The 16,509-nt window shown below is 46.6% G+C and overlaps 2 protein-coding genes across 4 annotated transcripts in view; one reads left to right on the forward strand and one right to left on the reverse strand.

Moving 5' to 3' along the window:
* TRIM50 (tripartite motif containing 50) overlaps positions 1-16,509 on the reverse strand; it is a 98,450-nt gene that overhangs the window by 19,046 nt on the left and 62,895 nt on the right. The window lies entirely within an intron of this gene.
* FKBP6 (FK506 binding protein 6, 36kDa) overlaps positions 1-16,509 on the forward strand; it is a 36,530-nt gene that overhangs the window by 3,771 nt on the left and 16,250 nt on the right. For all 3 annotated transcript variants that reach the window (XM_011930365.1, XM_011930360.1, XM_011930375.1), the window contains 3 exons: positions 7,597-7,791; positions 8,226-8,335; positions 9,780-9,872. In XM_011930365.1, the coding sequence (XP_011785755.1) occupies positions 7,597-7,791; positions 8,226-8,335; positions 9,780-9,870 (396 nt within the window). In that variant the 3' untranslated portion in view covers positions 9,871-9,872. The remainder of the gene's footprint in view (positions 1-7,596; positions 7,792-8,225; positions 8,336-9,779; positions 9,873-16,509) is intronic.

A 16,509-nucleotide genomic window follows, 5' to 3' on the forward strand; every position in this document is an offset into this window, starting at 1 on the left:
TTTTTGAGGCAGAGTCTTGCTCTGTCGCCCAGGCTGGAGTGCAGTGGCACAATCTCGGCTCACTGCAAGCTCCACCTCCCGGGTTCACACCATTCTCCTGCCTCAGCCTCCCAAGTCGCTGGGACTACAGGTGCCCGCCAGCTAATTTTTTTATATTTTTAGTAGAGATGGGGTTTCACCATGTTAGCCATAATGGTCTCGATCTCCTGACCTCATGATCCACCCACCTCGGCCTCCCAAAGTGCTGGGATTACAGGCATGAGCCACCGCGCCTGGCAAAAAAACAGATTTTTGTCTTTCTCCCTACTTTCCATGAGCAGCCATTAAGAAAAACCTCATTTTAAAAAACCCTCATGCCAGGCCAAGGCGGGTGGATCACCTGAGGTCAGGAGTTTGAGACCAGCTTGGCCAACATGGTGAAACCCCATCTCAGATACAAAAATTAGCCAGGTGTGGTGGTGGGTGCCTGTAATCCCAGCTACTTGGGAGGCTGAGGCAGGAAAATTGCTTGAACCTGGGAGGTGGAGGTTGCAGTGAGCCAAGACAGCATAATTGCACTCCAGCCTGGGGAACAAGAGTGAAACTCCATCTCAAAAAAAAAAAAAAAAAAAAGTCTTGTTCTGAGCTCAAAGCTAACAACAACAACAAAATCTTATTACCACTTAGGTTCCTGTTCCTTTCTACGTGACCTGTGTTTTTCCTCTGTAGAGATGAAGATCATTTTTCCCAGCGTTCCTAAATTTTACAGTGATGTGCCTCTGTGTGTATGTATTTTAAAATTTGTGTTGAGCCCATGGTGTATCTTTTCATTCAGGAAACTTTTCCTCCACTCTGGGAAACTTTCTTGAGTTATTTCTTTGATACTTTACTCTTGTTCCCTCTGCCATCTTTTTCTGGAACTCCTATTATCAGACCTCCTGCACTGAGCTTCTGGCTGTCCCTACCCACGCAAACTAGTTTCCATCTTTTCTCCTGTTTGTGTCATTGTCTGGAAGCTTTCCTTGACTTTTGGCCACCTCTTCTGATGAATTTTTCATTTAAAATTGTGGGGCCAGGCACAGTGGCTCACACCTATAAGTCCAGCACTTTGGGAGTCCAAGGTGGGAGGATGGCTTGAAGCCAGGAGTTAAAGATCAGTCTGGGCATCATAGCAAGATCCCATCTCCACAAAAAATAAATTTTAGGAAATTGAAGGGCTTTTTGTTCTTCCCCTCCCCAGCATTCTGTTCTTGTTTCATGACTATATTATTTCATATGTTTAGACTGTTGATGATAATTTAATCTCATTCTTTTTCTGTTTGGTTTTTCTACATATTGGGGACTGTGTCCTTTTGCACTAAGTTTGTCAATGACCTAAAGATGGTTTATTTCTCACTCATGTAAAAGGTTAGAGTAGAGGTATGCAAGCCAGGGCCAGTTGGTGACTCTGCTCCAGACATTTTCACATACCCAGTTCTCATTTCTAGGGTGGGACTCTGGCCTTGTAGTCCAGGATGAGGGTCTCTGAGTTCTAGCAGCAGAAGGAAAGAAAGGCTGGGGACATGTACAGCTCTGTTAAGGAAGGTTCTTGTCATATGACACTTCTACTGAATTATGTTTTCCAGAACCTCTTTTCCAGGCCTTGCCTAGCTGCAAAGAAGGCTAGCAAATATCTATATTCTGGTTGTACATATTCCTGGCCAAAAAAAAAAAAAAAGTCCTGTTACTATGAAGGAAGGGAGAGCAGCTGCTGGGAGACAGGAGGCCCCCTCTTTCACGGAGGCTTTCCTCAAATGGCTGGTGATCTTTGATCACTAAGATTTAAAAGAGACATCACAGAGCTGATTGGGAACTCCAGGTACTTGGTGGGGCAGGTGTCAGTGTGGTGAAAGAGAGACTGCACACGTCAGAGTGCGTAGGTGTTTTCTCAGGGTCCATTGAGTCCTCCTCTTTCTGCGCCGTGCACATGCCGAGGGACCAGCATTCTGGGAGCCGAGCAGGGCTGCAGGACAGAGGTTCTCACTGTCTGGTGTTGAGATTCCCTTTCATAGCCCCATTACCAGTATACTCACCTTCCTTCCGTCTGCTCCAGCCTGCCCCCAAGTCAAGGGCCTCATTGGTTCCATTTTCCCAGAAAGTAGACCTCGTGTTTCCTGAGGCCATCTGGACACATGGCGCAATGAGGGTGGGGGAACATTTTGCCTGACCTCCTTTTTTCAGCCCCACCAGATAGCTCTAATTCCTGGTTCCATCGGTTCCCAGGTCTTTCCAGGTTCTGAGGGGCAGATCAGTCCCTTTTACATTGTCACCACTCTGCGAAGTCACCACACTGCCACCCACCCTGACCCCTTGGTTTATTGGTCCTTTTCCTGTCCTTTGCTCATGTTGGAGTACTACCTGTCTTAGTCCCTTAGGGATGGAGAAAGTAGGGATGTGTGTGGAGCCTGCCTTGCTGAGCTAGAGGTTTTGCATGTCTTTTCCTAGTGCAAAGTTTCTCAGTCTTTGGAGCAGCGGACTAACATTGTCACCACCACTGTGTCTCCACCTTTTGCTCAGCATTTTCTGGGTCACACAAGAAGTATTGGGGTTCCTGCTTTCAAGGGATTTGAATCTAGGGAGATAAAATGCAGTTCCAACAGCTAACCAATATCTGTGGTCTGAATGTTTGTGTCTCCCCAAAATGTGTATGTTGAAACCTAATCATCTGTGATATTAGGAGGTGGGGCCTTTGGAAGGTGATGAGGTCATGAGGATGAAACACTCATGAATGGAGTTAGTGGCCTTATAAAAGAGGTCCCTGAGCGCTGTCTTGTCCCTTCCACCATAAACTCTCAGCAGGAAAAAAGATGAGCAAAGGTACGGAAGTGATCAGAACCTATTCAGGCCACAGTTGGTAGATTCCTAGTCAGAAATATAGGTTACATCTAAGGAATCATAGGAGGCGGCCACATTCAGGAAGACATTCAGATATGCGTGGGTGGATTTGGACTTGAAGAAGTGGATGGCAGGGAACCACTGAGGAAGAGTGTGGTTGATCAAAGTCATATTCGGGGAAGAGGTAGTAGTTGTGCTGGAGCTCGTGAAAACTCAAAATTTCAATTGTAAAATTTTCAGGAGTTTTGTGCCCTGGTTAATGTCACTTTGGTAGCTTGAAATCAGCTCTGGTAGGAATATTTACAGCACAGGAATAGGCAAATGCTACAAAGCAGGGCTCCGCCTCCCCCCGAGAGCTGGCTATTAAACATGTACCATCACACCACTGTGTGCAGGACATGTCAAATGACAAACTTCATTTTAATGAGGATCTGTTTCATGTTAGGCACTGTGCTGGGTGTGCTGCGCCTAAGCCTGTTAACGGGATCCAGGAATGTGTTAAAGCAGTTGTGAGTTGTGCAAATAGAAGAAAAAGCTCTGGAAGTACTTCCACAAAATGGATGGTTAGACTTGATGAAGTTGTATATATAAGAGATCAAGGAAACAGAAGAAGGGAATTACTTGAAGCTTCCTGGTATGAGAAAAAATTTTAAACCAAGGAATAACTGGGAAATGAATGTGTTACTTTCAATTTTGATTACTCATGGGAATGAGCAGGTAAGCGGGCCTGTAGAAAACTGTTTCCAGGTGACAACTGGCTTCACAATTTCATTTGGGTATGAGAGCAGAGTTCAGGCGTGAGGTTCCAGCTTGTGATGTGAACGGGACCCGAATCCATTCGGTAGGTGTGGAGACAGTTGATGTGAACTTGCCTGGTGAATGCCCAGAGTTTAGAGATGGAAGGGAAGACCAAGGAAGGCTCATGACTTTCTGCCTGTGCTGCCATCTCCGGACACATTTTCCAGTTCTTCTGTTTTTTGGGTTTTTTTGTTTGTTTGTTTGTTGGTTGGTTGGTTTTGTTTTGTTTTGAGACAGAGTCATGCTCTGTCTCCTAGCCTGGAGTGTATTGGCGCCATCTCAGCTCACTACAACCTCCGCCTCCCGGGTTCAAGCGATTCTCCTGCCTCAGCCTCCCAAGTAGCTGGGATTACAGGCACTCACCACCACGCCCAGCTCATTTTTTGTATTTTTAGTAGAGACAGGGTTTCCATGTTGGCCAGGCTGATCTTGAACTCCTGACCTCAGATGATCTGCCCACCTCAGTCTCCCAAAGTGCTGGGATTCCAGGTGTGAGCTCCCCGCTCCTGGCCTTCCAATTCTTCCATTCTACTTGCACCTTCCAAATGGAGTCCCAGGGAGTGCAGGCTCTGCCTTCACCCATTTTTATTGTTTTACTATTTTTTTGTTGAGATATGATTCACATGCCATAAAATGTGTGCTTTTAAAGTGTCCAATTCAGTGGTTTTTAGTATATTAACAAAGTTGTGCAACCATCACCACTATCTAATTCTGGAACATTTTCCTCACCCCGAAATGAAACTCACAATTCTTTGGCCCCAGATAGCCTCTGTTCTCCTTTGTTTCTATGGATTTGCCTATTCGGGACATTTTGTGTAACTATAATTGTCAAATATCTGTCATTTTGTGGCTGGCATCTTTCACTTAGCATGTCTTTGAGGTTCATCCATGTTGTAGCATGTACAAACCTCATTCTTTTTTGTGTTTTGTTTTTTTTATGAGATGGAGTCTCTGTCGCCCACGCTGGTGTGCAATGGCATGATCTCAGCTCACTGCAACCTCCGCTTTCTGGATTCAAGCAATTCTCCTGCCTCAGTCTCCCAAGTAGCTGGGATTACAGGCGCCCACCACCACACCTGGCTAATTTTTGTATTTTTAGTAGAGACGGGTTGTCACCATGTTGGCCAGGCTGGTCTTGAACTTGTGACCTCAGATGATCCGCTACCTTAGCCTCCCAAAGTGCTGGGATTCCAGGCATGAGCCACCGTGCCCAGTCCCTCGTTCTTTTGTGAGGCTGCTTTTCTGTTGGATGGCTCTGCTGCTCTTTGTCCATTCGTCAGCTGGACATGTGGATTGTTTCCACTTCGTGACTATTATGACTGATGCAGTGAGCATTTATGTACAAGTTCTCATGTGAATGCCTGTTTTCAGTTTTCTCGGGTATGTGCCTAGGAGTGCCATTGCTGGATCATGTGGGAACTGTCAAGATTTTTGAGGAACTGCCAAACTTTCCTACAACAGCTGCACCATTTTACATTCCCACCAGTAATGTGCGAAGCTTCCAATTTCTCCACATCTTCACCAATACTTATTTTATATTTTTAAAGTGAGGCATCCTAGTGGGGGTGAAGTGATGTCTCACTGTGGTTTTGATTTCCATTTCCCTGATGACTAATGACATTGGACATATTTTCATGCATTTAATGACTATTGTCTGTCTTTGGAAAAATGTCTATTCAGAGTCTATGCATATCAGAAAATTGGGTCGTTTGTCTTTACACTGAGGAGTAAATGTTGTTGATGTTCTCTGGATACTAGACCCTCAACAAATATAGGTTTTGCAAATGCTCCATGCCATTCTGTGGGCTGTCTCTTCACTGCCTTGGTAGTGTCCTTTGAAACATAAAAGTTTTATATTTTGATGAAGTCTAATTCTTTGGTTATTTGTGCTTTTGGTGTTATATCTAAGAAACTGTTTTCTAATCCATGGTCACAGAAAGTTACACCTATGTGTTCTTCTAAAGTCGGATAGTTTTTTTTTTTAAATATGAAATGCTTCATGAATTTGCATGTCATCTTTGCACAGGGGCCATGCCGATCTTCTCCCTGTCTTTCCAGTTTTTAGCATACGTGCTGCCGAATCGAGTGCAGAGTCTTGGAGTGTTAACTTCTACTTTTAGGGCTATGCTTCACTTCAGTTAATTTTTACATCTAGTGTGAGGTAAACATTCTTTTGTATGTTGATAGCCTCTTGTCCCAGCACTATTTGTTGAAAAGACAGTTATTTTCTCCCATTGAAGGTCTGGACACCCTTACTGAAAATCAGTTGACTATAGATATATAAATCTATTTCTGGACTCTGTTTGATTTCATTCATCTGCGTGTCTGTCCTTATGCTAGTGCTACACTGTCTTAATTACTGTGGCTTTAAGAAGTTTCATTTTTTGTTTATTTTTTTCTTTTAGTAAGTTTTGAAATTGGGAAATATGAGTTCTCCAGCTTTGTTCTTTCTCAAGAGTATTTTGGCTATTCGGGGTCCCTTGAATTTCCATATGACTTTTTTTTTTTTTTTTTTTTTTTTTTTTTGAGCTGGAGTCTGGCACTGTCGCCCAGGCTGGAGTGCAGTGGTATGATCTCGGTTCTCCACAACCTCCGCCTCCCACGTTCAAGTGATTCTCCTGCCTTAGCCTCCCATGTAGCTGGAATTACAGGCACCTGCCACCACGCCCAGATAATTTTGTATTTTTAGTAGAGATGGGGGTCTCACCATGTTGGCCAGGCGGGTCTTGAACTCCCAACCTCAGGTGATCTGCCTGCCTCGGCCTTCCAAATGCTGGGATTGTAAAGGCGTGAGCCACCGCACCTGGCCACCATATGAATTATCTAATCAACTTGTCTGTGTCTACAAAAAAGGATGTTGAAATTTTGGTAGGGTTGCATGAATATGTTGACCAGTTGGGGAAATATTACCATCTTAATATTAAGTCTTCCAATTAATGAACATGAGATGTTTTTCCATTTTAATTGAATCAACTTTAATTTTTTTTTTTTTTTTTTTTTGAGATGAAGTCTCACTCTGTAACCCAGGCTGGAGTGCAGTGGCGCCATCTCAGCTCACTGCAAGCTCCACCTCCCGAGTTCATGCCATTCTCTTGCCTCAGCCTCCCAAGTAGCTGGGACTACAGGTGTGCACCACCTGGCATGGTGGTGCGCACCTGTAGTCTCAGCTACTCGGAAGGCAGAGGTTGCAGTGAACTGAGATCACTCCAGCTTGGCGACACCACCGCACCCGGCTAATTTTTTGTATTTTTAGTAGAGATGGGGTTTCACCATGGTTTCGATCTTCTGACCTCGCGATCAGCCTGCCTTGGCCTCACAAAGTGCTGGAATTATAGGCGTGAGCCACTGCACCTGGCCATCTTTAATTTCTTTCAACAACATTTTGTAGTTTTCAGTGTGCAAGTGTATCATTTGTTTTAAGTTTTTTGCTACTTATGGTATTCTTTTTGATGCTATTGTAAATGGAGTTGTTTTCTTAATATCATTTTTGGGTTGTTCGTTGCTAGAGCACAGAAATATACCTGACTTTTGGCAGAGTGTGGTGGCTCACACCTGTAATCCCAGCACTTTGGGAGGCCGAGATGGGCGGATCACAAGGTGAGGAGATCAAGACCATCCTGGCCAAAATGGTGAAACCCCATCTCTACTAAAATATGAAAAAATTAGCCAGGCATGGTGGTGCACACCTGTAGTCCCAGCTACTCGGAAGGCGGAGGTTGCTGTGAACTGATACCACTCCAGCTTGGTGACAGAACAAGACTCCGTCTCAAAAAAAAAAAAAAAGAAGAAAAAAGAAATGTGCCTGACTTTTTAGGTTGATCTTTCTTGTGTCTTACAACCTATAACAGCCAGTTTTTAGTTCTGATAGTTTTTGTATGTGGACTGCTTAGGGTTTTGTAGGTAAGGCTGTTAATCCTCTTGACCGTCTGCCTTGCCTCTGCACAGGCCTTGCTGCTTCTGCGCCGGCGATCAGCACCCTCTGAAGAGCAGCACCTGGTGGAGGCCGCCAAGCTTCCTGTTCTCCTGAACCTGTCCTTTACGTACCTGAAGCTAGACCGACCCACCATAGCCCTGCACTATGGAGAGCAAGCTTTGATCATTGACCAAAAGAATGCCAAGGCCCTCTTCAGGTGTGGACAGGTGAGTTGGAAGCCAGTGACTTGGGAATAAACACCCAGAAAAAGGTAATAGGAGTGCTCAACTCAGCTACTGCATAAATGCTGTCTTTTTTTTTTTTTTTTTGAGACAGAGTTTTGCTCTTGTCGCCCAGGCTGGAGTACAGTGGTGCAAATTTGGCTCGCTACAACCTCCGCCTCCTGGGTTCAAGCAATTTTCCTGCCTCAGCCTCTCAAGTAGCTGGGATTACAGGCGTGCACCATCACGCCCAGCTAATTTTTGTATTTTTAGTAGAGATGGGATTTTGCCATGTTGGCCAGGCTGGTCTCAAACTCCTGACCTCAGTTGATCTGCCCACCTTGTCCTCCCAAAGTTCTGGGATTACAGGCGTGAGCCACCGCACCCAGCCAGATGCTATCTTTTCTAACTGTGCTTTTAAAGTTCTCTCCTTGGGACAGGCTTGTCTTCTCCTGACTGAGTATCAAAAGGCCCGGGATTTTCTAGTTCGAGCCCAGAAGGAGCAACCCTTAAATCACGACATCAATAACGAGCTGAAGAAACTGGCTAGGTGAGCTGTGTTTGCAGGAGCATGAAGAGAGGAGATGGGTGGGGTTGCGACTCTGGTCTGTCCACCTGGGTAAAGAATGGTCTGGCGGTGTTGCACAGAGTGTTAGGAGGCAGCCCCCTCTGCAGCTGGGTTTCTGAAGTGCTTAGCAGTGCGCTGCACCAGCAGTTCCCAGCAAGCAGGTGGGACAGACTGCCAAACTATACATCACCGTCATCGCCCTCCTTTCTGTTTCCCCTGCCGCAAATAAGCACCCCCTAGAGAGGCGGGAGGGTATAACTTTTTCTTTTCTTTCTTTCTTTTTTTTTTTTTTTTTTTTTTTGAGATGGAGTCCCTCTGTCACCCAGGCTAGAGTGCAATGGCACGATCTCGGCTCACTGCAACCTCTGCCTCCCGAGTTCAAGTGATTCTCCTGTCTCAGCCTCCCAAGTAGCTGGGATTACAGGCGTGTACCACCACGCCTGGCTAATTTTTTTTGTATTTTTAGTTGAGACAGGGTTTCACCATGTTGACCAAGCTGGTCTCAAACTCCTGACCTCAGGTGATCCCCCCACCTTGTCCTTCCAAAGTGCTGGGATTACAGTCACGAGCTACTGTGACCGGCCCTGGTGTCACTTAAAAAGAGTCTTCTGGTGTTCTCTTCCCTGCGTGCTCCACCAAGAACCACTGCTCCTAACCAAGTGCAGAAAGGCTCCTTGTAGGTCCTCGTGCAACCAGAAACGGGCCTTTCGGGTCTGACTCGTACCCATAGATTGACCTCTTTGTTACCCACATGACGAAGCACACCAGTCTTGTCGTGATGTAATTTTTTCTCATTATAGAAGTTTTGTGTTCATTGTAGAAACCCTTGAAAATATCTACGTATAGAGAGGAGTCCCCCATAACTCCATCACTTGGTAATAGGTACATGGCTTTTAAGGTATATGTTCTTCTGTAATGGTGAAATTCTCTACTTGTCTTAATATTAAACATTCAGTCCAGATTGCTAGTTAAATCTTGCTTGGCATCAGTGTCTAAGATGTGAGTATCTCTTAGGTTACATTTCAAGCCTTTTAGGACTTGCCAGCAATTTCCTTTGTGGTATTTAGAAGTATCCTGTCAGATCTGGTCATTCTTTAGTGAGAAAATCAGGAGAGGTTAGAGGCTGCTGAGGGTGTGGGGTCACTTGGTGAGACTCAGCCTGGAGCCTCATGGCCAGAGGCACCTGCCCTTCAAGGCGGCCATCCTTTCCAATTACGGGCTTCTTGTCCAGGGGCTTCGCTCCTTGGCCAGCTGTGGGAGCTTTCCCTGCCTCCCCACTTCTCCAGCTTACTTCCATCCTTCCCCATTCAGTTTGAGTCCTGATGAATTTTCAGTGTTTCTGGATGTGAGTGGAAAATTCCAGCCACCAGATGTCACCTCCTCCAAACACAGACCTCCTCTAATGAGTGTGTATTTCCCTCTCCAGCGATTACAGGGACTACGTGGATAAAGAGAAAGAAATGTGGCAGCGCATGTTCGCGCGCTGTGGCGATGGTTCTACAGCAGGAGAAAATTGAAGGTAACCAAAGGGCTGGGGTGGCACACAGGCTTCAGGATGGAGAAGCGTGCTGCTCTCCTCTGCCCCCCGGGTGAATGGTGGCTGTCTGCAGCTGAGGCTGGACGAGGGGTAGACAAGTTCCTTGCTCTACCAAGCAACACAACGGTAGTGCGGGATGCACGTGCTGCATGCCTGCCTTCCCCGTGAGAATAAAGTTCGCCCAGACCTTCAGGTTAAATGTATAGGTTCAGGGGGCCTTGCGCTATTTATTTATTTGTTTGTTTGTTTGTTTGAGGCAGAGTCTCACTCTGTTGCCCAGGCTGGAGTGCAGTGGAGCTCACTACAACCTCCGCCTCCCAGGTTCAAGCGATTCTTCTGCCTCAGCCTCCTGAGGAGCCAGGATTACAGCTATGAGCACGGTGCTCAGCCTAAATTTATTTTTTTTAAAAACTTTGTTGGCCGGGCACGGTGGCTCACGCCTGTAATCCCAGCACTTTGGGAGGCCGAGGCGGGCAGATCACGAGGTCAGGAGATCGAGATCATCCTGGCTAACACGGTGAAACCCCGTCTCTACTAAAAATACAAAAAACTAGCCGGGCGAGGTGGCAGGGGGCACCTGTAGTCCCAGCTACTCGGGAGGCTGAGGCAGGAGAATGGTGTAAACCCAGGAGGCGGAGCTTGCAGTGAGCTGAGATCCGGCCACTGCACTCCAGCCGGGGCGACAGAGCAAGACTCCGTCTCAAAAAAAAAACCAAACAAACTTTTTTTTCCATGTTTTATGTGAAACTCTCTTGCAGTTGCTTGTAACATGAGACTATGAGTAGAGTCATGAATGCGATGGTTGATAGAGCTGGGCTTTGACGTGTCAAACTTCTCTTCATCTTCTTTCTCCTGAGAACTCGAAAGCCTCCAACTTGACTGTGTCTCTAACACATTACTAAAGCAGACAAGATCTGGGTGTCGCAGGGTAGGGATGGGCTGTGGCTCTTAAATTCTGCTTCCTATTAGAGTTAGAGATTTGAAGATGCTGAAAGCAACAGGGAGCGGCATATAACATTCCTCTCAAGCACACACCTAGTAATTTCGCAGGCACGGGGCGGGAGTTCCCAAGTGCATGAGATAACCCTCCAGTCTGAACCCTCCAGTCTGGTCTACTATTTAATAAAGTTAATGGAAACAAAATCACCTGCCTGAAACACCTGCTTAGCTGCACAGATAACTCTGCTCTCTCCTGAGAGAAGTTAAACAAGGAACAACAAGAAAACAGCTGCTGAACGGGCTCATGGTGATAAATCTCTCCTTTGTTGCTTCCTCCATCTCCCTACAAAAGGGGCTTGAGAGGAGGAGGCAGTGAAAAGGCCTATTCATCCCCAACATTTTCACAGCGGTCCATAAACTGCTGCTATCTGCACTTTCAGATGCGCCCATCAGCATCACAGGTAAACGCTGCCTTCGTCACTGATGCTGGCCCTGTGAACCCCGGCCTTCAGGTCTTTCAGGGGCCTTTGGAGGACATATTTGCAGGTCTTCAGAACTGAGATGTGAGCCAGAGGACTTCCCTTGTTTGACCACTTTTAGTATCGAGTAAAGATGAAGGGCAGTGACTGTTTGCCAAACATTTTGGACTGTGACCCCACAAGTCCCATCATGAATGAAGACCCAGCTCTGCCAGGGTCCATCCCAGACCCTGCTTGGACAGCCCAGCTGGGCAACAGTTTTCCTCTGCATCATGTTTACCTCCCAGCCTTTTCAGTCTGTAGCACTGGAGGCTGCTGATCTTTAGATAGTGTCCCACATATTTCCAACTTGAGCATTTGCCATACCATCAGCAATGACTGTATTTGTGTTCGAAAATAGCCACCACGGTCATATTGCCACTGCTGTCACAATTGTGATAAGTTTTAGCTTTTGCGTCCTTGCTCTCCCTGCTCCCCTTTTTTCTGTAGTATTTGTGGCGTAGTCATTTAAAAGAAGCTAAAAATCCAGTCATCTTGACAACCTAGTTGTCATTAACCAGGACAATTTTTTTTTTTCTTTTAGAAGGGTCTCCCTCTTGTCACCCAGGCTGGAGTACAGTGATGCAATCTCGGCTCACTGCAGCCTCCGCCTCCCAGATTCAAGTGATCCTTCTGCCTCAGCCTCCCGAGTAGCTGGGACTACAGGTGTGTGCCACCACGCCTGGCTAAGTTTTGTATTTTCAGTAGAGACAAGGTTTCACCATATTGGTCAGGCTGGTCCTGACCTCAGGTGATCCTCCTGCCTTGGCCTTCCACAGTGCTGGGATTACAGGCGTGGGCCACTGCACCTGGACAATTTTAACTTTTGTTCTTTTCATCTTAGATCTTTAGATACCACTGACTTGTAAGATGACTTCCGGTGGAACGAGTGTTCTCTTAATTATTAATTATGTGCTCTAAGCCTGTGACTATAGTAGACAGCATGCCTTTTCCATCTTTGCATTTTTCTAACATCTGGAGCCTGGTGCACGATTAGTGCTCAGGAACGTTGGTTGGACTAAGTGAAATAATCGGAGCAGTAGACCAGCCTCTAATGAAAAATCCTTCAGGCTGGGTCTGGGATTGGCTGTCGGACCCTTGGTATTGCCAGGGACAGAAACCCATCTTTAGCATCAGCCAGAAGAGAAAAAGAAAAAAATTTGCAGAAGGGGGTCCTGGAAGTGGCTCACAGAGTTGAGGAGGACTTTGGCAGTCCTTGGGCAGGCAGCAACCAGGCAGCTCTGAGGGCCTTAGGGATTCAGTCTCCCCTCAGCTTTGTTTCCTCCCTCCATAGGGAGTGCCCATGCATCCCTTTCTGCAGCCTCCTCCCTAATGGAGTGAGAGTTCTGTACCCCATGCCTCCCTCCTCTTCCTGCCCCAACCATAACTCCAGTTTGAAAGACCCTGGGCAGGACTCCGGCCTGGTTGGGGGTATGTAGAAGCCCATGAATCGGAGTTTGTGTTTTGTCCTTCCTATCCTGACATGCTGGTATCTGAGGCCATTGTGATCATTTTACTGTGTCTGGAAAGGAGCTGTAAAGGGAGCTCTATAGCTATATTCAACCATTTAAATGGTTAACATACAACAGGTAAAATTTGTTCTGCGGTTTCCAAAGGTCAGGACAAGTAAGCCAACACAATAGGAAGACAGAATCTGGCCTGATAAGAGACTTACCAGTCAAATGTCCTACCATGAGTTCTCCCACCATGGAGTGCACAGTAGAAGGGGCCACTTTTGACTGCTTTTGGGGAACGGCCTTGGGGAAACATCTGTTCCTGGGCTGCTCCACTGTGTTCCACGGGGCTGTGGGGCATCTCGGGAGCTGGTGCAGTCCCTGTTAGGGTCTGTCCGAGCAGAGCTGGAGGGCCTGAGAGGTGGGTGAAGGGAGAAAGTAGATTACCTTCCTGGTCCTTTTTACCATCAGGCAGTTGCAGACCTTCAAGGCAGAGGTAGCAGCTCCCATCCCCAAGGCATGCAGCAGAGATGAAATATGACATCTTATACTTAGCATCAAAAAACACCACCCGAGGAAAGGAAGTAGCAAGAGAGGCCTTGTTCAAGAGCAGGTGAAGATTTTGTTGCCTGCTGGTCCCAAACATACCAAATGCAAGGAATGGCTGCCAAAGGAAACAGCATTCCGAATGGGGGAAAGCCATGCCTGCCCTGCCCCGCGTGGCCCGCCTTCCTCACTGTCTCCGGCCATCCCTGTGGGGAGCTGACTGTTGGGGGGCACTCTAGATGCTGTGTGGCATATAGACAGAGGTCCAGTACCACTTCTGCAGCCCTGACCTGCAGGGATTGGGAGTCTAAACAGGGACAACAAGACAAGTCCATTAAATGACAGTGTTCAAGAGTGGCTGTGGGGGAGCGCCCCTGATCAGAGAGAGGCTTTCCTGAGCCAGGCCTGAGGGATGCGCCCAAGGGGCCCTGGGAGGGAGTTGTGAGAGCTCCTGATATTGTCCCTTCATTTGGGGCCTCCTTGGAACATGGGTGGCATTCTGTAGGGCATTATAGAGGAGGGGAAGACCTGGCCAGAGCTGAGCTGCTCTGAGCGGCTGAAGGGGCAGCGTGGGGACACATTTAAAGTGGCAGGTCCATCAGGTGGCAGGTGTCTGAGTGAGAGGTGATGGCAGCCTGGAGGTGAACCTACTGGCAAGAGAGGAAAGGTGGCAGGAGCATGCGGCCTCCCATCTGGAACTGACAGTAGGGTTCTCATGTGAAGAGTTCTCATGACAAACCAGAGCTTACCTGAGGGAGCATGACCATAGTGCCCGAGGGTCTGAAGGTGCCCTAACCGAAGTCACTGATTGTGGAGGAGGGCAGCTTTAGTGATGTGTCAGCCATCTGCTAACAGAGGTGGGTGGGCAGGGGCCAGAACCGGGAGTCCAGGACTGGTCCCCATATACCAGGAGTGACTGGGAAAGCTCCATCAGGGGCGGCCAGAACTTGAGGGAGTCTTGGGTTACCTGGCAGGAGCAGGGGTGCAGGGCGAGGTGAGCACCCACACGGTCAGCTTGCCTAGGCGTGGCTGTCATTCTTTTGCTCTTGGTTTATCATAACATTTTTCTTCTAGGTTGTTTCGCTAGTATCACCTAGCATTTATTACTTTTTTCTTAGTGTATTTTTATTAATTTTGGTCAAAATTTTTATTAATCATATTTTAAATGCCAGGTATTCTTCTACATGTTTTACATGTGTTAATATTTTAATGTAAGATCTGCATAATGTAGATATGACCCCATTTTACAGTTGATGAATTAGGCATGAAAAAGCCATGTCATTGCCAAGGTTGCAGAGCTCCTAAGTGATAGAGCTGGAGCCAAATGCTGCGTATACACAGGGAACCCGATCTGAATTTCAGTTTCTTCTGGAGAGTCTTCCACAGGGCTCAGTACTATGGTTCTTTTGCCATTTCTTGATTTATGTTTGGGATATTTATCTGTTGACTTCCTGCTATAATATAACTCTTTCCTCTCTTACATTACTACTTGTAGATCCTCTATTAGATTATTATAACAAGAATAATATACTCAATACTGATGTTCTTGGCTTCATATAGCTAAAGACAGTATCTCTTGTGCTCCACTTTGTTTGTTTTTATTTTTGAGACAGAGTCTCGCTCTGTCACCCAGCCTGGGGTGCAGTGGCACGATCATAGCTCACTGCAGCCTCAACCTCCCAGGCTCAAGCAATTCTCCCTCCCCAACCTCCTGAGCACCTGGGACCGCAGGCACGTGCCACCATGTCCAGCTAATTTTTTACTTTTTGTTGCAACAGGGTCTCACCATGTTGCGCAGGCTGGTCTGGAACTCCTGGACTCGAGTGATCCTCCCTTCTTGGCATTCCAGAGTACTGAGATTACAAGCGTGAGCCACAGTACCCAGCCATATCTGTTTATTCTTGATGCATCTAAAATTCCATAGTAGCATGTCCAGGTACTTCCTGTTGCTCAAGTCCTGTAGATAGGTCCCTTACTTCTAGAGGTTTAAGCTTGTAAGAGCTGAGAAATTCCTGTGTACTATTTCTTTAATCATATTTTCCTCTTTATTCCCTGTCATCTTGTTCCAGGACACCTATTGTTTGGAAGTTGGACCTTCTTCAGGGATCTTCTATTCTGTCTCCTTAAAATCTTTTTTTCTCCCTTGTGAAATGTACTAATTTTCCAACTCTTCCATTTTGATTTCAGCAATCAAATTTTTTAATCTAAGAGCTCTTCTCAGATCTTTTTCATAATACTACACTTTTCTTCCCTTCTTTGAAAAAAATCTCAGTTACATAACTAAAGAGAAGAATATTAAGATTCTCCCATGTGCTCAACCTCCAGCTTTAACAATTACCAACATAAAGCCAAGGTTTCCTTCTATGACTCCACCCACATCCTCCCTGTATAGCGGGGAAGCCTATTTCCTTCTATACTCTCATTCACAACACTCAGGACTTGCAGAACCTTTCACTTCTGACACCAGACACGTAGGGGTTTTCCAACCAATTCTGAAAGCAGCTCAATGTCCTCCATTTCAGCTACATTACGCTGAGAGCAGCTCAGTGTCCTACATTACAGCTCTGACACTTGACCTGGACTTAGTGCATATTCCACAGGTTAAGGGCTGAGTTCCACAAGACTGACCCCATTTCAGACTCCAGTTACAATTCCAGGTTGTCACCTGTGCTTCTTACTAACGATATATACAGCAGAGGTTCTCACACCTGTTCCTTTGGGTTAAGTCATCTGGAATGGTGCTCAGAACTCAGAAACACCTACTCATAGTCACTAGTTTATTACAGAAGCTTTTAAAAGGATACAAATGGACCAGACATGGTGGCTCAAGCCTGTAATCCCAGCATTTCAGGAGGACAAGGTGGGCAGATTGCTTGAGGTCAGGAGTTCAAGACTAGCCTGGACAACATGGTGAATGAAACTCCTTCTCTACCAAAAATACAAAAATCACCCGGATGTGGTGGTGTGTGCCCGTGGTCCCAGCTGCTTGGGAGGCTAAGGCAGGAGGATTGCTGGAGCCTGGAAAGTCAAGGCTGCAGTGAACCTAGATTGTGCCACTGCACTCCAGTCTGGGTGACAGAGTGAGACCCTCTCTCAAAAAAAAAAAGGGTGGCCGGGCAGGGTGGCTCACGCCTGTAATCCCAGCACTTTGGGAGGCCGAGG

The sequence above is a fragment of the Colobus angolensis genome, unplaced genomic scaffold (genome assembly GCF_000951035.1).
Source record: "Colobus angolensis palliatus isolate OR3802 unplaced genomic scaffold, Cang.pa_1.0 Scaffold120, whole genome shotgun sequence".
In the NCBI taxonomy this organism is placed as follows: Eukaryota; Metazoa; Chordata; class Mammalia; order Primates; family Cercopithecidae; genus Colobus; species Colobus angolensis.